The sequence below is a fragment of the Pteropus medius genome, unplaced genomic scaffold (assembly GCF_902729225.1).
Source record: "Pteropus medius unplaced genomic scaffold, Ma_sr-lr_union100, whole genome shotgun sequence".
Lineage (NCBI taxonomy): Eukaryota > Metazoa > Chordata > Mammalia > Chiroptera > Pteropodidae > Pteropus > Pteropus medius.
In genome coordinates, this window is record NW_024355206.1 from 5,715,320 (window position 1) to 5,739,071 (window position 23,752).

The window sequence follows — 23,752 nt, forward strand, 5'->3', positions numbered from 1 at the left end:
AAGGCCTTTTCCACCAACACACCGTGGCGCGAGCAGAGTTTTAAGGCTGCGCCTCCGAGGTTACCCGAAACAAGGGCATTTGGAAGAGAAAGCACGTCGAGGAGTGAGTTACTCTGGGCTCGCGCCGAAACACGCGCTGGCTGGTCAGGGCTCTCGCAGCCGGACGGGGAGGCGCCTCCCCACGGACCCCGGGTATGGAAGTCTGGGTGGCGTGGGGGCGAGAGCTCCAGACCTGCTAGCGAGGGCGTCGGCACGGACCGGCCTGAGGCGCCGGGCGTGGCCGAGCGCGGTCTGGAGGAAGGCGGAGGGGACGCCAGCGACGAGGCTCCGAGCGACCCCCCGAGACGCGCCTGTCCTGCCTTACTTCCCACGGGTCTGTTCTGAAGGGCCGAGTTCCTCCTAGTGGGGGGGGTCCTCATACCGGCCGCCCCGAATCTCAAGCTGATGTTCTATTTTCTTTCCAAAAAGGTCACTGAACTTTTGCTTTACGTCAAACGCGGTGCCTAACACGTTCTGCTTTTCTCGACCCCACTCAAACTCTGGTCGAAATCCCAAGTGTTCGTCCCCTAACGGCACCGCGTAGCCCCCCGAGAACGCTGACAGCAAAGGTGTCAGGGCCCCTCCCTTCAACATGCCCAGGCGGCTGCTCCCAGGAGAAACCCACCCGGGGCATCAAAACCGTAAACCAGGACCCCTGACTGAGGGTCTCTGCTCCTGCCCTCCCGGAAGCTGAGGTTTCCCCACCCTAGAGGCTTCTCATCAGCCAGAGAAACAGGGGTTGTCACGCAGCCACACGTGGTCACACGTTCCGAATGCCTGTATAATCTAACCCGCCCCGTCACAAGAAGAAGAAACGGGTTGGGATTAACGACACCCAAGGGGGGGCCCCCGTAGGGTCTGGCACAGGCAGAGAATCGACAGGCGTGTGTGTAACAGGTAATGGTTTGCTGGATGAGTGAGCGGATGGAACGTGACGTCTGGTCATCGGCCTGCCGCACCCGGCGCCGAGTCCCCCGTCTGTCTTCCTCTCTCTGCATGTGCTTCCTCCGACTGGGTCAGTGTTCCTCTGTCTGTCGCCAGATGTGTCCTTGCCCCAAATAGAAGAATCAATGACTTCCGTGGATGGGAATAGTGAGCACAGAGGACAAATCGAATCGCAAACCCCACCTCTCTTGTTCCAGATCAAAACGTTTTGGCTAAAATACTCCCGGCCTGTCTTCCACCTCGTTCTCCGGGTCATTGGCTCGCCTGGACTTACACGTTCGAATCGGCCTGGCCCTCCCACTCTGGAATGGCGAGTCCCCCTCCTGCCCAGTCTACAGCTGCTCACATCCAACTGGGTGTCCAAACCCAACCGGAAGCCAGGCCAGGAAAGGCCGGAGGAAGCTGTGTGGTGAGGCCAGTCCTGGGCGGTGCCTTGGGGGGGCACAGCACTGACACACACCTTGCTGTCACCTGAGCACGGAGGGAGACACGGGGGCTCTCCAGCGAGCAATGGGTTAACCAGGAGGGCGGAAAAGAGAAAGACCCCCAAAGAAGACACGGGCTGAGGTGGACAAGGGGGTCCGAGCCAGCCACAGGAGGATGGGTATGCGTGGCGGGAGGCGCTGCTGCGTGACAGTGACCTGAGGGACGTGTACGAGGGCAAAGCAGAGGGCACGTTCCAGGCCGGGTGACAGCGGAAGCGCGATGGGGACGACCGCGGGGGCAGGCAGAAGGGGGCGGGGCAGGGGCTGCGCAGCATCGGCGTCAGGTGGCTCCCGTGGCAGGAGAAGGGCCGGGACACACACGTGTGACAGCGAGCGCTACGTGGCGCAGTGGAGAAGGTCGTGAGCTGGCGCCGAGGGACCGCGCGCTGGGCGTCTGGACGAGGGTGGAGGGCGGCAGCGGCCAGAGCGAGCTGGGGAAGGAAGCGGGGGGTTCTCGGCCGGCATTCCTCTTCCGGCATGAAATAAAACAGAACATGTTCTGCCATGTGCACCGCCCGTGGGAAAATAAAACATTGCTGTGTGAAATATTTGCTTCGGATCGACAGACACAGATGGGTTTGTGTGGCTTGATCGAGATGTAAAAAGGGGTTTCTTGCTGTGGGGTCACACCGAAAAAAAGGATGCACAAGGCTCCTTCAAATGCTAAGATTCTCCCATCTCACAGGTACGTGCGCTCCAGCAGAAAATTAAATAGATCGTGGGCGAAGCTCAGATACGCCAGCAGATAATTCAACATGAGACATTATCCAAAACAATGCTCTTAATTCAAGTAAGTATGACCTAAGTCTCCAGGTAATAACCACACCTCGCAGGCGTGACACAGACACACCCGGACATCCAGGCCAAGGGCCCGTATCTGCACAGCTGTCATTCCGACGCAGACACCCACAAATAGGAACTCTGTCCTACAGAAATTCTACCATAAAACCTACTCAAGGTGGGACTTCACTGCGTCGCTTAAAAACAATCTCATGGCAACCCTTACTGTTAACGCCTTTACCAACAGCAAATTCCAGCAATCTATTGATTGCGTGTGACACATACCTCTGAAACCTGTTCCTGGAAAAGGTGGCTTTTAACTACCTGTGGGTTCTGACTCAACGTGTCTGCAGATGATACATTCTCATCCGCCTCGTCCGGTCTCAGTAAGCTGCGATCCGAATGACGTGTGAGGAGAACACAGATGAGCAACATGTATTTAGTCCTAAGAACTTCGTTGTCGGACAAGCCATTCTCCCAGACAAGCAGAGCATGATTTACGAGCACGTGTACGACAGGGAATGCAGAAAAGTCTTTAAATGTTGCTGATGCGCACAAACCGTGCACACACAATTTTAGATTTAAAACACACACACACACACACGTGTCCACAGCCACAGCAATGCCCGTGGTAGTCACTCTGGGGCTCTTTCATCTGAGGGAACCAGATGTCATTATAGTCATGGTCTCAGGTGCGTCTCCCATCGCTGCTGCGTGGCGCTTGAGAGTCACAGACACCGAAAGTGGGCGCACGCAGGGGACGTGACTGTGCCCGTTGACCAGATCTTCGTCTGAGTTGAGGATAAGACTGAAGGTTTCTGTCTGCTTGTCTCACCAGGTATGGCCTGAAACCTACTCCAAGTTAGTGCCATGCACGTAAAAGGCCGTCCCTCAATAAATACTTTCCAGTCCTCGAGTGACCGTTAGTGCAAGGTCAAGAGGGTCCTCAAACCCGCAAACATTCACACTCGCCCTGGGCTGAGGCTGAGGCTCTGCGGAAGCTGCCAGGCCGGAGGCCACCACTCACCCTCTTCCCTGCTCCCCACTGGGTGCAGCGTTCACACCCTTCAGCTCCCCTCCGGAGCTGCCCCGCCACTGCCCCTCAGCACTGTGCAACCCTCAAGTTCTGGAGGCCGTTCGGGAGACCATGCCTGCGGCCCCCCGATTTTACAAGGAGAAAACAGAGGTCTAGAGACACGTGTGCCTTGCCCAAGGTCACTTCAGTCTGAGGACCTTCAGGCTCCGGGAGTCGGCTCAGACAAACTGAACGGGAACCTCGCAGTTTCCTGCTGCCGCCACCGGCAGTGACCAGAGCCCCCCGCAGAGGAGCCAGCGGAGGGCCGGGGGCGGCCGGGCAGAAGCGTCCCAGCCTGGGCTCTCCAGGAGCCTCGGGGCTGGCGGGGTGGGGGTGGGGTGGGGGTGGGGCGGGAGCAGGCCGGGGTCGGGCGAGCGCGGAGCCGCAGCGGCCCGGGCCGGCCCCGCGCCCCGCGCGCCCCCCGCGCGGGCTCACCGAGTGCGCAGCGCCTGCCAGGCGGCGTCGATGTCGGCGTACAGGTTCTTCTCGGAGGGCCTGCCCGAGCTGGCGCCGTAGCCCGAGTAGTCGTAGGAGAAGACGTTGCAGTTGATGCGCGAGCCCAGGCCGATGTAGAAGCTGCACATCTGGCCCAGGTCCACGGCGTTGCCGTGCGAGAAGAGCAGCGTGTAGCGGCCGGCGGGCGCGCAGCGCACGAACATGCAGCCCAGCCGGTTGTCGCGGGCCGTGCGCGAGAAGAACACCTCGACGGCGTCCAGCTCGCGCTGCGAGTACTGCCAGTCGGCGCGCGCGCTCAGGTGCAGGCTGCACGCGCCCGGGCCCGCGCCGTCCTCGGCCGGCGGCGCCGGGGCGGCCGCGGGGGCCGGGGCGGGGGCCGGGGCCGGGGCCGGGGCCGGGGCCGCGGCCGCGCCCGGGCCGCGCTGCTCGGGCGCCAGCACGGTGTAGGTGGGCTCGGGCGGCAGGAAGGCCAGCTTGGCGGCGATGCGGCTCGGGCAGGGCGGGCAGCAGAAGAGCCAGCACAGCTCGCCCAGCGAGAAGCCGCTCATCCTGGGGCCGGGCTCGGGCATCGGGGCGGCCGGGGCCCGCCGCCGGCCCGGCAGGCAGGCAGGCAGGCGGCGGCGCGGCGGGCGCGGGCGCGCGGAGGGCGCAGCGGCCGCCCCGGCGGCGGCGGCGGAGGCGGGGCCGGCGGCGGGCGGGGCGGGGCGGGTCAGCGCACGGCCGCGGCCCGCGCGCGGCGCACAAAGCCGGCGGCCATGGCTGCAGCGCCCCCCGCCACTTCCGGGGACCGCGCGGGGGCGCCGCGCCCCGCCCCTCCCCGGGACACGCGCGGGGCGCGCTCCCGCCGGCCTCCCCTCGGCTGCGCGCGCGCGCCCCGGCCCGGGTGGCGGGGGCCACCAGGGGTCCCCGCGACCGGATGCGAGGGCACGCTGCGAGTGCCCCGTTCCCCTCGCGCCCCCTCCCACGGGGTCCCTTCGCCAGACCCACGTTGTGTCGTGCGTGGCGGTTCTTGGGAATCCACCGCCAAGAACATGCACGCGAGCCTGACGCGCCGGCTCTCTCCGCGGGCTCGGAGCGCCGTGGGGCAGGGCGCGCGTGGCCGCGCCGCCCCGCACCGGGCCCCGTTTCCGCAGAGGCAGCACCCGCGCCGCCCTCGCAGCGGAACCCCGGCTGCGCAAGCCGGGCAGGGCCCAGCGCGCCCCTCGCCCCGCGAGCAGCTAGGCGTCCCCCGCGGTGCCGCGCGTCTCTACACCTGTTTCGGTCCAGGATTCTGAAGTGGCCTTAATCATGAAAGGTTTCTGACAATGCCTGCATCCTGGCACCGGCCTTCAAGGGCTATTTTCGGACCTAACCCAGTGCCGGGGCGCTTCCTCCTTCCACCTGATCTGGCGGCCGCATTTCCTTTCAGGAGCGGACAGGAGGTACCCGTCCCGGCCTGTCCGCAAGGGCGGCTGCACACAGGGAAGTGGGCAGCATCGCCGCCTTGGACCTGTCCTTGAAACTCACCCATGTCCTGAGAAGAACTGACTTGCCACTGTGGCTTCCACGGAAGGGGCACTTAAGCTCCCGCGTCTAAGTGCATGGGCACGAACTGACCTCAAAAACCTCCAGGAACTAGTGTGCAGAGACCATCTCTTCACCAACGTCACTTTTAGATGTTTTGGAACCATCCCAAAAGTTGGTTAAGGAAAACCTGGTTAGCAAACCCTCTTCAGACTAAGTATTTTTTAAAGTTATTCACCTAAAATCAAAGATTTTGGCTTCACACGATTGGGCTTCCTTCTTTAAAAAGGTCTATAACTTGCTACGCGTCCGTACATCCCTAATTCCTCGCATTCGACATACATTTCACGTTTTTCTTGCTCACGGCAGCCACGTGTTAGGAGCCAGAGACGCACAAGACCCTGCTCTCCAGCACCTTCCGATCTACTTAGAAGATTCACAACAGTTCTTCACCTGCCTTTAAAAAAATAAGATGGTATTTCTGTAGAGACCTAAGGTGACAGCCAAGTGTGCGGCACCTTCATCTAATTCCGACTAAGAATAGAATTTGGGGAACTGAGATTATGAAGTGCCTCACATGCCCCTGAGTCTCAGATGTTACTTCTCTCACCTGTCTTGATGGGACTCAAATAGCACGCAGTTCATGCCAGGGGCCCAAGTAACCGTCTTCTGTGCAGCTGATGGAGAAGGCGGGTTTTCATCCCAGACGCCCTTTGGCATCAGTGCTGACACTGTTAGGGAAAATAAAAAGCCAGATGCTTGTTTGTTTATACCTTGCCTTATTCCGCAAAGGATTTGTGGACTGTCTCACAGTTTAAAACCAATAAGTGAATACGTAAATAAAAGCCTGCCTTTTGTTTTTGTCCTCTGAGGCTACACACAGGTGCCCTGGAAGAGCAGTCATTCCCCAGGAAGGTGTCAACGCTCAGGTCCATGTGGATATGAAATCGAGACCCTAAAAGTGCGTGTCATAGAGCACTTCTCTCCCGATGCCAGGTATTGTGGGCCACCGATACGGAAGGACATGCGACCCCAGTGGCCGGCCTCCCCAGGGCTCAGGGATCAGCGTCTCAGCCCTCACCTCTGACACGACCGCGAGTAATATGTCAGCGGGCCCGGCGTATTGGTTGGGAAACTTGAACACGCAGCACGGAAAGAATAAATGTGCCCTATAAAATACGAAAGGTCAGGGATTACCGACTGTTCACTCTGACCTTTGAGAATTCCGTGTGGCTCCTCACAGTCTGGTAGGGCTAACTCTGACTTTGGGCCAGCAAACATACTTACGAGGCATTCAAACATACTTACGAGGCATTCGTCGCGAGTCAGTCACCGAGCTGATGTGGGGCGTGCAAAGGGTGTTGAGACACGGGCCCTCCTGCCCCCAAAAAGCTCCCTACAGCTCGGAATAACCGCACCCCGCTAAGCCAGGCAGGACCGATGACTACGCGAGTCCCAAGCAGCTACATGCATCGGTCTGTTATTTCATATCAACCCTTTACACGTGGAACTTGGTCTTCCACACAGTCAGCCTGACGTCCAGCTGCCCAAGACCACCTCGATTTGCAAAGGTAACACTGTGTCAGCCAGGTAGAGAGCCATCTGTGTTTTATTAACCACAAGACAAGGACACTCATGCTGAAAAACAATCTGGGTGTTCAGCTGGAAGGTAAAAGAGAAGTCTAATAAGAGACATTCCGACTTTCACGTTTTCTTTTCTGGTTTTAAGTCTGGGACGGCAGGCTCTGTGACGGCAAGGGTCTTGCCTGTTTTGGTCACCACCGTTTACTCCATGCCTGGCACAGAAGATGATGCTCAGTAAGTATCAATCAAATGGGGACAATATGGAGGAGCGATCTGGCGAGTGCATCGAGACCAAGCCTGTCCCTGTTGGTTGGGGCGGGATTGCTGGAGTCCAGGCTTCGCAGACGTGCCGTCCGAAGGAAGTGCCGGGGGCACACTGCGTCAGGGGTCCGCGCGTGTCCTCTGGCTAAGGAGTGTGACATTCTCCCATCTTTCTCGCTGATGCGACTCCGGCTCTGTTCTGGCTGGCACTGCCCCCAGTTAAGACGTGCCGTTGCCCAGGCCCCCTGCTGTGAGCATGGCCAGGTGACACGGTTCTGGCCAACGGTCTCTAAGTGGAGAACTTGAGGGAGCTTCTGGAAAGACGAATGAGGCCCGACTCTTCTGCGACACTTCCCTTCGTCCCCACGCGGGATGCACCGTTATTAGGGGTGCGGCCATCTCGCATCTGGGAGGGCGGGTTTCCTCGTGGAAGATGGTGGAGACAGAAGAGTCTAGTCCCTTGGTGGAGCTGCTGAAGACTTTGTCTAGGCTTCTTGTTGTGTGGGAAAAATAAGCCCCTTTATGTCATTGCAGCTGGGGATTTTGTTACCTGTAGCCTAACGTGATGGCCAGGAATTGGGTTCAGGCATCAAAAACAAAGACCTTACCGTGGCTCTAAGCCGCTTGCCCAAGGACAAAGACTATTTTGTTGATGGCCGTGGAAGGGTTATGCCTGCATCCTGCTTGTTGCCCCACAGAAAAATATTAAAATATGACCAGAGGTGGGATAGAGTTTTGAGGAGAGATCTATAAAACTAACACATCTGAAATGTGAAGAAAATAAAAGCTTATAATTTGGAAAGTAGTATAAATGGCACTTTGGGCTAATCGAGGGGATATGTGCTGGTGCTCACCGGAGTAAGGGGCCTGCCATTCAACTAAGAGCTTTTGGAGCCAAAATATCTTTTCCCAGAACCTCTTCCAGCTCTTATCAGAAGTACTGTAAATGAGGTCAGCGGAACCCAGCGGGGGAAAGCACAGAGCTTCACGAAGGGCTGAGACGGCCCCGCAGAGATAAGGAAGGACGGGAAGAAATAAAGCACCGGCCACCCACAGACGCTTTCGCAGCTCCGTCCCCTGCGTGGACGGTGACGTGCTCACGCCTGCGCCCCGTCACCTCTTCACGGGTGCTGAGCAGGCGGCCCACAGTCCCTGAAGCTGGTCACACATTTTGGATTTGTTAAGCGTCTTGAAAATAGGGAACGTGTCCACCTTGTTTGTCCCTGTCTAATCAGTACCAAACATGTCCTAGCCCATGAGAGGAACGCAAAACATTCTCGGCGATCGACTGGAATTCAGGTTTTGATCCTTTCCAATCGCTTTTTTAAAAAAACGTGCAAAGATGTAATAGTTCAACTAGGTTAAATAAGGAATTGCTTTAAAGTAGAAAACGGGAAGGAAGACTCTCTCATGTGCTGAGCTTGCAAATCTAACTTCCAGGTGATAACGAACACTGTCATAGCATCAATTTTAAGATCTTTTTTTTCTTTTAGGAGTTTGGAGAGTTGCACGTGAACGATTCAGCTGCAGGGCATTTACAATAACAAATTATTAAACACGCGCGCCAGAAACAGTAACACCAGCGTAAGACCGGACAGACCGAGCTGCGTGTCCGTGCTTCACAGGTGACAAACTTGATATGTCCAATCAGCAGGGCACCGTTCAGCTCACCACCTGCATGCAGAATGCTGAGAGAAATCTGATGGGGAATGGTAGGGGAGACACATGACTCTATCTCGTCTTCGAGAAGGGCGTTTCTTTCATAAGGTCGAGGAGCCGCGGCATTCTAGCAGGCAGGGGAAGGATGCACGAGAAAGCACTGGAGACCCGGGAGGGGACGCGTAATGGACAGGTTCATCTTCTTTAAACTACTCCTCTGACTAATGAAGGAAACCCCAAGCCTCACATTCACCATGAAATCAAAAGGAGAGAAAACACACAATTTAACACTCACACGGGTTTCACATTCAGTGCAAAAAAAAAAAAAAAAACTCTAACAAATCCAGCCCCATTTTCAAATAACTTCCAGACCCACAAAACGTAGGGACAAGATTTATGGTTTGCAAAGACGTTGTGGGGGTTGGGAGTGGTAGCCGTGTTCTTAGTGAGTCAGATAGAGGGATTTCGTCTCCATATGGCGTCCACCACGGGCCTGGGGCTGACCGGGCAAAGAAAATCGTGTGTGTGTGTGTGCGTGTGCGTGTGCGTACACGACGATGCATTTCACACTGGCTGTGACAGGTGTCTGCTGTGATTTGATGGGTACTTCTGCGGGGCTGCTGCCAATCAGAAGGGTGACATCATCCATTCACACACACGCAGAGTTTGTCAGAACCTCTGCAGTACGGTCCAGGCTCATGCCGTGGGCGATCAGCGGAGAACAGGTGCGGTTCGGGATCAGGGGCCTCAGATTCAGACGACCCTCCCCACTGCCCCACGCTCCGCCACGCAGCCGAGAGCGGGAAATACCAGGACAGACGAGGGGACTGCCCGACGCAGGGGAGGAGGTGTGCGGAAGCCGGAGCTAGCTCAGAACGACAGGCAGCAGAAGCCCGGTGACAGCTCCTGGCGGGCAGACGGCGGGTGCCCACACGGCAGGCTGCACAGGCTCCACTGGCCCGGCTGGGCAGATGCAGTGTCTCTGCGACGCACTGGCCCACCCCAGCTTGTCCAGCCAGCCCTCGTCTTGGTGTAAACACGTAAGCACCGCTGCCCTGCGCCAGTGACCGGGACTGCCGCTGGACACTGGCCCACGCCTCGTTTCCCTGGCAGGAAGGGCCAGCATCCCACGCAGGTCGAAAGGCGTAGATTAAGGCAGCCCACGTACCGTGGATGGAAGAGCACTGTGGAAATGTCACGTGCTCTAAACATGGATGGTCTTGAGAGGGCTGAGAAGCAGCTTGGAAGCCCGGCCCCTTCCCTCCACGTGCCGCGCGGTATCTGGCCTCGGATCTCGATTCTCACGTTTGCAGAAGAATCTGTAAAAAATACCGGGTGACTCAGAAACTCCGTTTTGCTTTGAAAATAATACTTCAAATACTTTCTGAAAGTCTAACGAGATGAAGTCTATCGTGTTCTTTACGTGTAATCTCCGCTAAAGAAATCACTTATCTTTTAAGCCACCTATTAGGAAAATAGTATGAGAAATATCTTGCCCTTTGCCACACCAGATAAGCAGAGAGATTTTTTAAAAAAAACAGATCAAGAAATTCTGAGAATGTAAAGAGAAAAGTCTGAACCACTTCCTTTTAGATGCCGAAGTCTTCAAGGAACGAGAGGACTGAGATGCTCGTAGGACCAAGATATCTGGATGGGGGACTTCAGGAGAGGTTCTCTGTGATCCTTCGCGGCTCTTAACCTTGCCGGTCCCCAGCCCTGCACAAACACGGCTCCCCGTCTCCTTGGCTTTTCGTCGCGGGCTGCTGAAAAACCGGATCGTCTTGTGCAGCGTCCAGGGTGCCCTCAATCCACTCACGATTCTCCTTCCTCATTCCTTGCCGATGTCCCGTCTCCAGTCCAACCACGCCCGAATATTGTATGCAACCCAGAGCCGCCCGCCCGGGGAGCTGCAGACAGGCTGAAGCGTGCCGTGAGGTTTCGGCACTCGACGCCTGCCCGCTGAGCAATTCCAGAAAGAATGTCTGGTTTGGAGTCTGAAGAGCACGAGGGCTGATCTGACAAGTCCGATGACCCTTCCGGAGGCTCCAGAGAGTGGAATGTGGGTGGCTGGGCAGGAGCTGCAGAGAGCAGGAGTTAAGGGACAGACGCCTAAGGAGGGACAGGGGGACCGCTCTGCAGGAACGCCGCGGGCCCCGTCGGGGGGCGTCCCCTCCCAGGGGAGCCGACCACGTCACAGCCGAGTCTCCAGCAGGTGGCTCGACCGGAGTTCTGGGCCCCGCTGAATCGAGAGCCCGTTCTGCGCGAGCCAGAGGGGCTCGAACACGCGGCCCAGGTGTCCGCACGGCGGCGGCGGCACACGCAGAGCCACCGAGGAATGCGTGGTGTGGTGCGCACAGCCCGATGGGTACGGGGCAGGGGCTTTATGCGCCCCTGAGCCCCCGCCTGTGAGCGGCCGCAACGCCGGGAACGCCACGGGACAGGAGGCACGGACGGGGACGATTCCACCGGTGCTGGGGGACGCGTGACGCACTGTGCAGACGGTGGCGACGGGGCTGGCAGAGGAGCTGGGAAGGGGGAGGATGGGCGGGGAGGAATAGACAATTCAGAATCGACAAAACTGCGCGAGGAAGCAGGACCAGCTAAACGTGGCTCGGGAATTTCCGTTTGGAACGTCTCGGTGGAGGAGGGATCCACCGCAGGAATAAGACAATCAAGAGTCTGATTTGGAACGTGCCAACTCAGAGCTACACCTGCCACGTCCAGCGACGACCCGCAGAAACACGGCCTGGAGCCCGGGAGAGAGGGAGGGGTCGGTGAAAAGCCAGGAGTCGGCACGGAGTGGAGCCTCTCCACCAGGACCCCTGTCTTACGCCTGGAAATAGGACTCCCTTCTTCCTCTGGGAACATGTCCTTCCTTCCTCTCCGGCCGTCCCAGCCATGCGGTCCTCACTCGTGGCTCAGTGAGAGCCGCCAAGTTCGTCCGTCACCAGCCCCCGGGCAGGGCGGCTCGATCGGAGACAGGATCCAGACAGGCTAGCAGGATTCACTCTCGAGGACTGCTTTTCGATTCAAAGAAAATTTCCAACGTGTATAGAAGTCGACAGACTGACGTAAGGAACCCTCATGCTTCCGCGATTATCGATTCAAGGCCGATTTTATTTCAGCTCTACCTTGGTCCCCGTCCCCCGCTCCCATGGTATCCTGAAGCAAATACAGATCTCTGGGGATTCACTCTTGGGTACTAGAAGATGCCAGATGCAAACAGATGACGGGAATTTCTGCAGCCACGTTTCTATCGTGTCAAGGAAGCCAGTTTAACGCGAGAGGATGAAACGCACATAAAGAAAAATCGGAAAGCCCCTTGCTGGCTTGGGAGCCTGTGTTTCCTGATGTTCCAGAGGCTTCTCCGTAGCTCGCCTGTTCAACCTACAGAATCTACGAGCCCCAAATCCTCCTTCCTGCCCTAACCAGGTTGGGCTGAGTTTCTGTCCCTTACGACCACAGGTCCTAAGACACACCAGCGTTCACCTGATGACCGAAGCCACGTCGCGTTCTCTCTCTCTTGTAGAAAGAGCCCCCCTCCACCTGAATGTGCGAACCCTCCAGCCCTCCCAAGGACGGCTTCCCTAATCCCGGGAGCGGGAAGTGACCTGCTGCATGTGAGTCACAGGGCACTTGACCTGAGCACCCTCGTTCCATGACTCACATTCCCTCCCGGTCTATAACCATGTGGGCGCACGCGAGGGCTTTCCGCGACAAACTGTAAGCCGCCTGCAAACAGGAACCCCGCCTGCTTTTTTATTTCCTGTCTCGAACCCCAACATCGCACAGCATGTAAGTTCTCAGAAAGTCTGCTGATAGAATGAGGGAAAGTTTAATTTTGTTAAAGATTCGAGACCATTTAGAGCTCGAGAGAAACGGATGAAGAGAGATTTAGGGCAGTTTCTCTACAGCCTTTTCGAGTCAAGTCCGGGCAACGGAGAGGGACTTCATAATAATCACTCAGAAATACGGCCATCGCGAAACCGGGAAAACAGCATCGCACTTACATAATGTTGATTTAATGGAAAATAAAGGCTGCCAACTCAAAGCCACAGACACTGCTCTTGTCAATAAATAATGAAAATGTACTAGATTCTGTTTTCTCCCATCTAAAAGCAGAATGGCACGTTTTACATAACTTTAGCGTGCGCCGGCATCACCTGGGGACTCACCTGAGAGGTAGAGGCTGACTCGGCGGGCCTGGCCGAGGTCCGAGACGATGCGCTTCTGATGCCCACAGCCGTCCCGTGGACCGCACGGAGCAGGTGTTCGGGACGTGCTGAGGCCAGGGAGCCTCAAACACTGTGTCTGATGAAGCCTGCGTCTCACCCCCGATTTCGTGACTTCACTCGTCTGGGGTGTGGCCTGGGCTCTGGAAATTTTAAGATTCTGGATGGATTTGAATGTGCAGATGAGTTTGGGAATCACTAGTCTATTCAGCACAGAATTAGATTCAAGGTAGCCGGGTCTGGGTCCTGCCTCTGCCACCTGCAGGGTTACCCTGGACAGGTCAGTTAGCAGCCCATCGGTTTCTGAAGCGTCTGCGGACACCTTCCTGGACCCCCAACGACCCCCTGGAGTCCATTTTCCTAGGTCTGGAGTGAGGACCAGGCCCCCCGGCCACCCCGGTCTTCGCGGGCTTTTTGAAGGCTGCAGGTAGGTGGTCACGTGAGTCAGGAAGCCTGCAAGTCCGGTGGACTTCCGTGTCGCTGCAGAGGTTCTGAGGGCTCACTCGGCCGGCTCGGGACTTCTGTCCCTGAACAGAAGGGCTGGCCCTGCTCGCGCTCCCAGGAGACACGCTGCCGGCTCTGCCACGGTCCGCCTGACGAGAGCCGTATACTGGGGCCTGGGACTCCACCAGATCGCTCACGGTGGCCATGCGGTTTATGACGAGGGCCGGGGCCACACGGTGTCTCTGACCTCGGCGGAGGCCAGAGCCTGGGTGGCTCCACGCCCACACGAACGGCCCTTGCAAGAGCCTAGACACCAAGACTCAGACGAGCCTGCCTGGCGCGCAGCGCTGTGGGTGCCACTGCCCTGGGAGTGCGTTCTGCCCCGTGTGCCTTATTCTCTGCCGACGTTCACCTCTGCCCTTGCACTGCAATGTGGTGCCACTGCAGATGTGACACCTTTCCTGAGTTCTGTGGGTCCTTCTGCCACATCACTGAACCCCAGAGCGGCCGTGGGGAGCCCCAGCACTGGGGCTCAGGAGCGAAACTAAAATAGTTACTTTTGGAACCCACTGTGAACAGTATTACGAGGAAAAAAAACCTCAAACCTCCAGAAAATTAGAGCGCTTAATGGAATAAACAGCCACGTGCCCGTGACGCAGAGTAACGAAGCGCCCTGGATCTTCCCTTCCGTGTTGGGGTTAAGGAGTCAGACCGGGCGGGCACGGACGGGTTTTGCGGCCCACCCCGGCCCTGCGACACGTGGCGATCGCCACACACATCCTTTGAGGATTTCACACTGTGTGCGCTGACATCCCTCTGTGGACGTGCAGGTCATCTCGCATGGGGGGCCTTGCCATCTTCCCCGCGTCGCCCCAATTCTGACAAACGAGGTGTCAGAGAGTGCGTACTGACTTCATTTCAGACCCCGAACTGTGTGCTGGGCGGGACTCACTGGAGGCCAGGCGCTGGTGCTGTGGACGAGGCGGGGTCCGTCTGCCACCCGCATGGACCTTCCAACCTGCCCAGAAAAGCAGCGGCTCCTGCTTGCTGGACGGTCCCTCCCGAACGCCCCCCACCCCTCAGCACATGAGGACGCCTCCGCCACGTCAGGCCTCAATCTGGCGGGGTGCTGAGGCCCAGGCCAAGTGCTTCTCGGGGCGTCCAGCTCCCCGGTCACAGGACTGGTCAGTATCCCGGGCTGGTCCAGACACCCCAAGGGAGTGAGCTCGGCACTGCGCGGTGTGGAAGGGAGCAGAGCTCCCCCAGACTCCGTCATGAAGGCCCGTCAAGTCCCCTGCCCGCTGCGGGTCAGGCTCCATGACCACACAGCGCCGTGTACGGCCTGCTCGGACCTCACCGAGGCTGCGAAGAGAGGGCGGATCCAGGTGAGACCCCGGGATCTGCGTGACACCCCGGGATCTGGGTGAGACCCCCGGATCCGGGTGAGACTGCTCCAGCGGCCGCCCGCTTGGCCCTATGAGACACGAGCGTGTCTCCCAGCCCTTGGTTTCCCCAGCCACAAGGGAGGGGGCCTGACAAGAGCAGATGCCCCCTCACGGGACTAGGTGACGGACAGGATACCAACTCCACGCCGACTCTCGCCCTCTGGGCCCCGAATTCCGTGGACCCGAAAACAAACACAGCACACTCTGTGAACCTCGCCGACCCAGGAAAGAGGAAGGCACTACACAGAAGGCCCCTGAGCCAGAGTCGACGCCCCGCCCGGATTCTGAGGAATAGCGTTTCTACCACGTAAGGGCTAAAAAAGGGCCCGAGAGACAGGTGACTGCAGAACTGCTTCTGTCCACGCTGCTGGGAGCGAGTTCAGATCCGTCTCCAACCGACTCACACCCAGCGACCTCTCACTGAGCGGTTCCTGAGCGCTGGGCAGCTGGCCGCTGGCCTGGGAAATGAGGAGGCGGTCAAGGTAGAGACGGGCAAGGGGGACAGCGACAAGGAGGCCACGGGGGAGGCCACCGGGGAGGCGCTTCCAGGCTGGACGTCCCCATGGGGAAGGGGGCATGGTGCGCTGGTTCCCGAGAGACGTGTGTCTTGAGCCATCACTCGGTTCCAGGCACCGTACCTAGGAGGGCCCTGGGGGACCCAATGACGAACGACGACAAAGCTGGAGTCCTCGTCCGCAAGGAGCCCCCAAGCACGCACCGTTACGGCCGCATGTGACGAGAGGTGGAGTCACAACATCCTTTACGATCCGACGGCAGGAGGAGATCGAAGCCATTAAAATTAAATAAAAACAAAAACACAAAAACAAAACAGGATGAGAACGGCAGGCGGGACCACAGAAGCCGGCACGGCAGGGAAGGGGAAGCCTCGAGTTTCACAGGAAGAGCAGCCCTGGTGTGTGACTTCACAGCTGGCCTCTGGCAGAAGGACAGGAAACCGCAGTGCTCACGTATTGAACAATTGGATTTTCCATTTTTTCCTACAGCGGCATTTACTGCTCCACCGGAAAACCACAATCCTCAGAGGAGGGTAAACGAGACACAAACATCAACATGCCCCCGCCCCCCGCACCCCCGAGGGGCGGCCAGCATACGAGGGCTTCTTGAGAAGTGCCAGTTAATGTCATCGTGAAGTCAGATAAAATGACTCATCGCCGTTCTGGGAGGAGAGGGAACTGGGGGCACCGTACCCCACGAAGCCACTCTGCCTGCACCTTTCCCTACGCTACGGCAGTAAACCGAGGAAACTTTGTTCTGCGAGCCTGGGGCCCCTCGGGGTTACGGACGCCTGTGACAAAGTCCTCGCTGCCGGGGCCTCGCCGGCCGCCTCTGCCTTACCAGAGGGTGCAAACTTGCCAGTCATCTTCAACACCATCCGAGCCCCTCGAGTCCTGCCCCCCATCACCCCGTTCCCCACAGCCCCCACCTCTGTTTCCTCGAGGATCAGACGCTCGCCCAAAGAAACGACTGGGAGCCACTTATGAAAACGGCACTTTGGCCTGGGAGGTGAGGGCGGGTGTGCGCAGAACAGCGGGCCCACGGCAGTGCCCGCAACCCAGCCACGCATTCTAGTCGCCGGGTGTGTAAGAACTCCTGAGGCTGGGTCGTTATGTGACTATCAGGATGATTCGATTGGTTCGGCGCACGGCCTGGGCACCAGGACTTCAAAAGCCGTCCCTTCGTTCCCGCACATCGGGGCCGGGCATGCTGACTTCGCAAGGGCCATCTTGAGAAGAGGGTGAGGTGAGGCCCCAAGGGTCAAGGGCACTGCCAGGCTCGGACTCGGCGAGGGCAAGCCACGGCTCCCAGTCCTGCTGAGCGCGCTGGAGCGAGCGGCCCGGGGAGGCAGGACGGGGGTGGGGCAGACCCCTGGGTGCTGGGAGTAGAGGAGGCAGAGAACTCGTGGCCCACGGGGCCATCACAGGATTCGGACACGGCAAACGGCAGCCGAGAGCTGAACTAAGTTCGCGTCGTGCCTCCGTCACTTACTAGCCACTGGGTCAGGTTACGTAAGGTGGACATCGGGTTCCGCGTCTGTGACAGCGTATTACGGGCCCTGCCTCGCCGCAGCGCTGCGGGGGACAAAGTACAGCATGTTTAGTGTCAAGTGGTAGCCACTGTTGAATTTATTCCGAGAAAATTTCATCGGTTGCTGGCTGCCTCGTATTCAGTTGAGTCCAAAACTTGGTAGAAAATTTTCTCTCTTTTTTTAACTTCCCCAATTTCAAAACCATTTGAGGGCAAGGAACGGAGGAAATGAATGAGTAAGTAAAACAGCTCCTGTGTCCTCCGTGTCACAGGGTCAGTGACATCGAAGAGCATTTCATCAAAAACAATTGCCTCAAATTGAGTTGTTGCATTTTCTCCCCACAGTTCGAAAGGGCAAAGAGGAGAGATGCTCGTCAGATGCCACGGGGGAGGCGGGGGGACATCACACACGGGGGCTGGCAAGGCTCTGGGGAGTCACAGAACAAGCAAATTAATTTGTTTTTATATTTTCCCCAAAACGTTTTACAAAATCATCATCGAGAAAACGTTTGTCTGAGTAATAGATGTTTTGGTGAGTAAGGAACCCCAACTGCCGTCACATTTGCCTTTTTCTGGGAGTTTCCGAAGTCCCGGACTCACTGGCTGAGTTAAGGTACCACTAAGGAAGATGTTTACAAACTGCTGGGTCTGTGGATGGCTTGACAAACCGGGGCGCTGAGCCCGTCTTTAAGAGAACTCAGGACAGGTCTGCTTATCAACTAACGCCGGGACAGCCAAGTTCTCGAATTCCCTTTGATGCAGCTGTCCTACTGGCTGCCGGGCACCATGTGAGGTCCAGGGCTGAGGGGGACACAGCCACTGCCCCTAAGGAGGCCGTGCGGTGAGATGCCCAGGGCTGTTCCCCTGCCAAGTGGCAAGCGGAGCACGCGAGCACGGGGCGGGGCGGCCTGGCCAAGGCGGGGGCCAGAGGCAGCTCCCCGAGGGGCCAGGCCGGCACAGGCCAGAGCCTGGAGTGGAGCTGGTAGTGGAGGGGTGCGTGTGTGTCCGACGGGAGTACCCACCCACCTCGACTGTGACAGGGACAGCAGGCCTGCTTGAACTGCACTCACGGCACGACAAAGTCGAATGTGAGCCATCTGCATCTAGAATTCAAGAGGCCCTCGTGTGAGGGGAGGAAAAACCGCTCCCAGCACAAAGCACCCTTAACTATGCTGAAGCTCAGCACCTGCAGGTGCTACAGGCAAAGGCCGGGACGTGTCCTCAACACCGCTGATGGGAGCGGGGGGAGCACGCACGGCGGGGAGCGGGGCCCCAGGGCTGCCGTGTCCCCCACCAGCATCGCTCGCCCTGAGCACTGGGGTGCAGGACGCGGGGCAGAGGACACGCCAAGCTGAGCACCGCGCTGCCGGCTGTCCGGGCCCCACGTGCCGACGGGCACGCGCTCCCGACTGCACGGCGCGGTAGGCGTGGTAACCTCCGCCACGGCCCCAAGTGTCCACGTGCCAACCCCTGGAACCTATGACTGTGTCACCTTGCACGACCGAAAGCACTTTGCGGGTGTGACATAGTTAAGGATCTTGAGATGGAAGATGACCCTGGAACGATCTACCTCACGGTCCTAAAAGGGAGGCAGGAGACCAGGGTCAGTAGTGGAAGGTGTGACGGCGGTGACGAGAGGCTGGCCCGACGCGGGGAAGGGGTCAGGAGCCAAGCGTGCGGCCGCCCACAGAGGCCGAAAAGGCCAGGCAGCCCTGAGGGAGCCGGCTCGCCAGCACTTGGTCACGGCCCCGGGAGGCGGACGGGTGTTGGACTTGTGACCTGTAGAACTGTGACAAGCGTGCGCTGTCCCAAGCCACTTCGCTCGGGGTGATTTGTTACGACAGCCCAGGAAATGCCCGCAGCGCTGAGACACACACTCCCCAGCCCGGCCCCACGGGCTCGAGGCCCCTTGGGAAACTTCGCCGAGGCACGAATGAGGACTGAACGGCTCACGGGGCTGACGCTCTCCTGGTTCTTTTGCATCGACATCCTCGGGGGCGCGAGGCCCTGCCTTTTAAGTTAACTTCGGCAGGTGTGTATGGAGCGGCCCTGCCAGGCGCCGTGGAGGTACACGCGTACCGGCGCCAGAAGGCAGCAGCCTCGGGCACTGAGGCGGAAAGCGCGCGTCCTCACAGGCTCCCGGCGCCAAGCGCAGTAAGGAAAGTGAGGCGTCACCCGCCGGAGGAGGCCGGGGAATCGTGGACAAGGCCTGGGGTTGGGCCACCAGAGAGCAGGGTGGGGGTGGACGGGCAGAGCGGACAGAGCCGGGGAGGAGTGAAGGCACGGAAGCACAAACGTGCGTGTCCCAGGCTCCGGGTGGCACGACATGACGTGCGGGGCGAGCACAGTATCTCCAGGGCGTCAGGCAGCCCCTGGGGGACTTGGCACGTGCCCCGCAGACAGGGGGTCGACTGGATGACAGACAGCACACGCATCTGCACTTACCCGTCTCCTCGTGCACGGGCGCAAGGCTCTTCAGGACGGGCACTCCGGACGGGGGCCGCCGAGTCGCGGGGTTGGGCCGCCTTTGCCTCTCGGGGACACCGCCTGACGCTCGCCACTGGAGCCATCGCCGCTTCCAGCTTCCACAGGCAGGAAGTCCCTGTTTTCCCAACATCCTCCGTGACCCTTTTTAGTTTGGCGCTTGTTAATTACTAGTGAGGTTCAGCCTCTTCCAATACATCTCACGACAACTAAAACGCGTCAGCATTTACCTACTGAGTTGCATTTTCCCTATGGATTTTTACGAATCCTTCATGTGTTCTGAACACTCTCCAAACACTACTTGGTTGGGTCTAAAAATCGTAAGTATTTTCTGCCAGTTTATGGGTTGTCTTTTCCGTTTCTTTAAGCCAAATATTTTTCTAGTGAGTTCAAACATATCGATACTTTATTTCGTGGTTTGTGGTCTACGTGCCCTGTTTAAGACTTCCTTCTCTGGCTCGATTTCATGAGTCTATTTTCCTAGATTTTTCCCCCTAAATGTTTTACAGACATCCCTTATCAACATCAGATGTTTCCACTCGCATGGAATTTATTATCATTTTTCGTACATCATACTTTTCATACCGTGTTAAGATCAGGATGTGCGTGGTGGTTCTCCCGTGTGTTATTCCCAACACCAAATAAGAATCCCGAGAGAGAGAGAGAGAGACAGACACAGTCCAGAGCCTTTGCTGTTGCTGGTGCCACAGACCTAGCTCTCTACTCCGGGCGACCCCACACCTGTGACTGCACGGTGCCCAGGTGCTGGGCACGCTGGAGGCTCTGTTGTTTTCTGCTACCGGCACGATCCACAAACTGTTTAATTACAAAGTTGTCCTGGGCCAGTCACTGTTCAAAGTCGTTTTTACTGCAATGAAATTTTAAAAGGCAGTTACATTCGTTATACATACACACAACCGACTTCATAGCTGTTAGCCATCGAGGACATTCAAGGAACACAAACGATGACTGGTCCACAGCACAGTTCACATCCATGAGAAGAGTTAGAAGAGAAACAGGTAAGTGCTTCGACTGTCCGCTGCGGCTCGTCCGTGATGACGCTGCTCCCGGAGGCCATCGCCCCGTTCCGGCACAGCCCGAGAGACCCTGGCTCTGCCACCTCCACGGTCAGTGCCCACCCCCAGCTTTCGCCAGTTGCTTGACCGCCGAACCAGCTTTGGCCACGAGATCCAGGCACGTGTGAAATGGGCCTGCACCATGGTGTGGCACCTCTCCCCGTTGCCCCTGGCCCAGGCCCTGGAGGACATGAGGACAGCCAGGTGGCCTGCGGCCCCTTAGTTCACGAGACAAGGATCTGGTAGAGGAAGGGGGAAGGGGAAGACCCCTGGCAAGTCGGGACACGGGACCTAACGACCAAACCCACATTTTCTGGTAAAACAAAGAGCATTTCTACCCTGCCTTGTTACCAGCCAGGGCTGCTGGGTACCAGGCCTGGCCTTGCTGGCGGGACGGGTCGTGACTGTTGGCAAGCGGGTGGGTGAGTATCCACTGTCATCTGCTGGGCCGAGTGCGGACGTGCGGACGGGAACGTCACTCATTTCCCGGGACCTGTCTCATCTGGTGGTCCAGACAAGCAAGGGCACTGACCGCGTTGGGATGCTGACGTGGGGACACGCGCCCTCCCTGTCGGCACAAAGAAAGACGTCTGGCTTCCTGTCGCCCCAAACGCTCGCCTCCCAGGACCAGGAATTGTCTCTCCCTGTTACACTGAGTCGAAGTGAGCAGAGCAGGTGGAAGGTCACTGGGATCAAGGCCCTCCTGTCTCCCCTGCAGCCCCTCGGTGCCCAGCACAGTCACAGGGACGCAGCAGCCCACGTCAGTGTAATGAGCCACCTCAGAAAAACCCCAAGTTCCCTCCAAAAAACAGAAGGAAAAACAAACACAAAAGCCACCAAACTTCCAAACTCATAGGCTAAAGGCCACAAGAAAAATACGTTCTCATTTCATCAAGAAACTATTCTTTGATTCAAAAGCTATCTTTGTGCCTTTGGGGGAAGTAATTGTGCCCACTGCCTGGACCAGCTCCAGGCTGCGAGTCAGAGGTGACTGGGCCACACGGGGATGCCCTGTCTGGGTCTGGTACGGCCAGGGTGGCCGGTGTTTCCACAGCCTGCCATTTCTCCAGAAGCCAAAAGCTCCTCAGGGTGACACGACATCACGCGCACCCAACCCCAAGACCCAAGCACCCCTATTTACAAAGGATTAAAAGCCACTCTGGAAACTAAAGTCAGTGTTAATCTTGAGTCTAAAAAATGAAGTCACATGAAGGTGGCACTGGCTGAGGGCATTGCACCCACTGATGGCAGATTTTACAGGTGGAGCTCCCCGAGCCAGCTGGGCCCACGGTCCCCCCGGGGTGCCAGACAGGGCTGGCGTTTCACGCAGAGGTTTGAGAGGGTCGTTTCACGCAGAGGTTTGAGAGGGTCGTTTCGAGCAAACACGCCTGGCCCTATCCCGCCCACTGGGCTCGCTCTGCACGCAGGCCACTGGGACCAGTTCCACTCTGCTGGGCTTCCAGAATCACAGGGAGGGACACTCTGCCTGTTTCAAGCCGGGGGCCTACGGGGGTCACCCGAAGGAACTCTGGCAGGGACGCAGGGCTTTCCCGGGGGTGGGCTCCTCCAGTCACCTTAAGGCAGCCATGGGCAGCTCCCCTTCCTATGGGAGCCAGGGAGGTGAGGGGACGGTGACGCACATAGGATGGTGGCGGTCAGGAAAAGAAGACAGGAGAGGGCGTCCTTCGTGTGACAGGCGTGGGAGAGGCAGAGACGAGTGAAAACCGCAATTGAGTCCAAAAATCCTCTCCTCAAATCTGAGGAAACACAGCAAGCCAGGGACCATGGGCTCAGAGGCCCAGCAGAAGCTTCCAGAAGTCACCTCTGACTCCCGTTTTGAGACGACCCAAAGAATTCAAGGCCGTGGCGAATACGGCAGAATCAGAACTATCCCTAGAACCGGAACCCAGTCCTCAGCCCACAGGCCTGACTCGGTCTCTCCCAAGATGCCACTGCTTTTTCCCCGTTGGCTGCAGAAAGACGGCTCAGGTAGCCCGGCGGGACAGGGTTCAGAGTTCCCGTCTTCCCACAGGGGCTCACCCCCAAACCATCCCCGGAGCCACTCACTGAGCAAGCAGAACATGCCCCCGAGGCTGGCCCTGGGGAAGCAAGCCTGGTGGTGCAGGAGAGGAGGCCCAGGCATCCTGCCCTCCGTCCAGTGCTCTGCACCCTCCAGGCAAGCCGGCCTGGGCTGGGGGGCGACCCACACCAACAGAGCACGGGGCAGACACACCTGCGGACATGGCTGCTTGCTGGGCTCAGCTCGCCACCTTGGCGCCCAGAGCCTGGGCCACGCCTCCTCCACACCCCCAGGGCTCTAGACACTCACTCTGGCCACACACAACAGAGGAAGCACAACACAGCCATTAGGACAGGGACTCACGTCACACCACACAAAGTACACGTCCCACAGCACAAGAGGCACAAAGACTTGGTGAGCTGGGGGACAGTGGGGCCACGTCCACTTCTGCGCGCCCAAGCCCCTCAGCCCACCCGCCCTCTAAAGATACCGGTTCCAGCCTCCTCCGCGGGCCTGGCGGGGTGCTCGGCACCCTGGGCTGTGACTGGACTTCTCACAGGTGGACATTGTCCGTTACGAGATTAGTTACGACCAGATCTTAAGGGCCCAGTGGCCTCACTTCCCAAGGACGCACAGATACAACACAATAAATACAACTGATTCCCCACGTCCCCCTGGGCTCCGGTCGGCGGCCGAGCAGCCGGGGCCTCGGCTTAGAGCTGAGCGACGCCGTGTCTGGGGGTGCACGGGGGGTGGGGCGCCTTCCGCTGGGGGCTCCTGCGGCGAGGGCGGGCCCCACTCTCGGGGGCGTCGGCGTCACTGTCGATGCGCAGGCGGCGCTGTACAGCGGCAGCCCGGCCCCGCCTGCGGCTACTCGGAAAAGGGCGGGAACATGCCCAGGTCGGCGAAGTCCTCGATGTTGTAGTTGGCGGTCCCCTGGGTGGGGTCCCCTGGCATGGGCAGCATGTCCTGCAGGAGAGAGGGCCACAGGGCAGTCGGGCACCGGCGTGTCCCGGCGGCCCCACCTGCCACTCACCCGCCCGGCCACGCCCCCAGGCCGCTCACCGCCCCCACAGGCCACGCCCCCAGGCCCCGGGGGAAGCTGTGCAGGCCGCCTGAACTCTGGGACCCGGGAAGCCCTCCCTCCCGGGGACTGGCGTCCCCGCAGGTAAACACGGCTTCAGGACGCAGCCTCTGGTCAAAGCCGGGCCGGGCCGC

The 23,752-nt window shown here is 58.5% G+C and overlaps 3 protein-coding genes across 4 annotated transcripts in view; all 3 read right to left on the reverse strand.

Moving 5' to 3' along the window:
* ABHD17C (abhydrolase domain containing 17C, depalmitoylase) overlaps positions 1–4,409 on the reverse strand; it is a 47,836-nt gene extending 43,427 nt beyond the window's left edge. For both annotated transcript variants that reach the window (XM_039858290.1, XM_039858289.1), the window contains exon 1: positions 3,760–4,409. In XM_039858290.1, the coding sequence (XP_039714224.1) occupies positions 3,760–4,349 (590 nt within the window). In that variant the 5' untranslated portion in view covers positions 4,350–4,409. The remainder of the gene's footprint in view (positions 1–3,759) is intronic.
* A 2,465-nt stretch (positions 4,410–6,874) lies between these two features.
* LOC120599320 (uncharacterized) lies at positions 6,875–13,669 on the reverse strand. The gene is made up of 4 exons (XM_039858325.1): positions 13,618–13,669; positions 12,963–13,517; positions 10,604–10,865; positions 6,875–10,106 (listed from the first exon to the last, which is right to left on the reverse strand). Exons 1-4 carry the CDS (start codon positions 13,667–13,669, stop codon positions 9,992–9,994), a joined length of 984 nt encoding a protein of 327 aa, XP_039714259.1. The 3' UTR covers positions 6,875–9,991.
* A 9,596-nt stretch (positions 13,670–23,265) lies between these two features.
* Positions 23,266–23,752, reverse strand: part of ARNT2 (aryl hydrocarbon receptor nuclear translocator 2) — a 91,154-nt gene continuing 90,667 nt past the window's right edge. The window contains exon 19 of the mRNA XM_039858297.1: positions 23,266–23,503. Within this exon, the coding sequence (XP_039714231.1) occupies positions 23,405–23,503 (99 nt within the window). The 3' untranslated portion in view covers positions 23,266–23,404. The remainder of the gene's footprint in view (positions 23,504–23,752) is intronic.

Coding starts and splice junctions, on each gene's coding strand:
- LOC120599320 (XM_039858325.1), bottom strand. CDS start 13,669: ATGGCCACCGTGAGCGATCTGGTGGAGTCCCAGGCCCCAGTATACGGC. Junction 13,518..13,617: donor GGCCCCAGTATACGGCTCTC/GTCAGGCGGACC, acceptor CGGCCGAGTGAG/CCCTCAGAACCTCTGCAGCG. Junction 10,866..12,962: donor AGTCAGCCTCTACCTCTCAG/GTGAGTCCCCAG, acceptor TGCTCTCTGCAG/CTCCTGCCCAGCCACCCACA.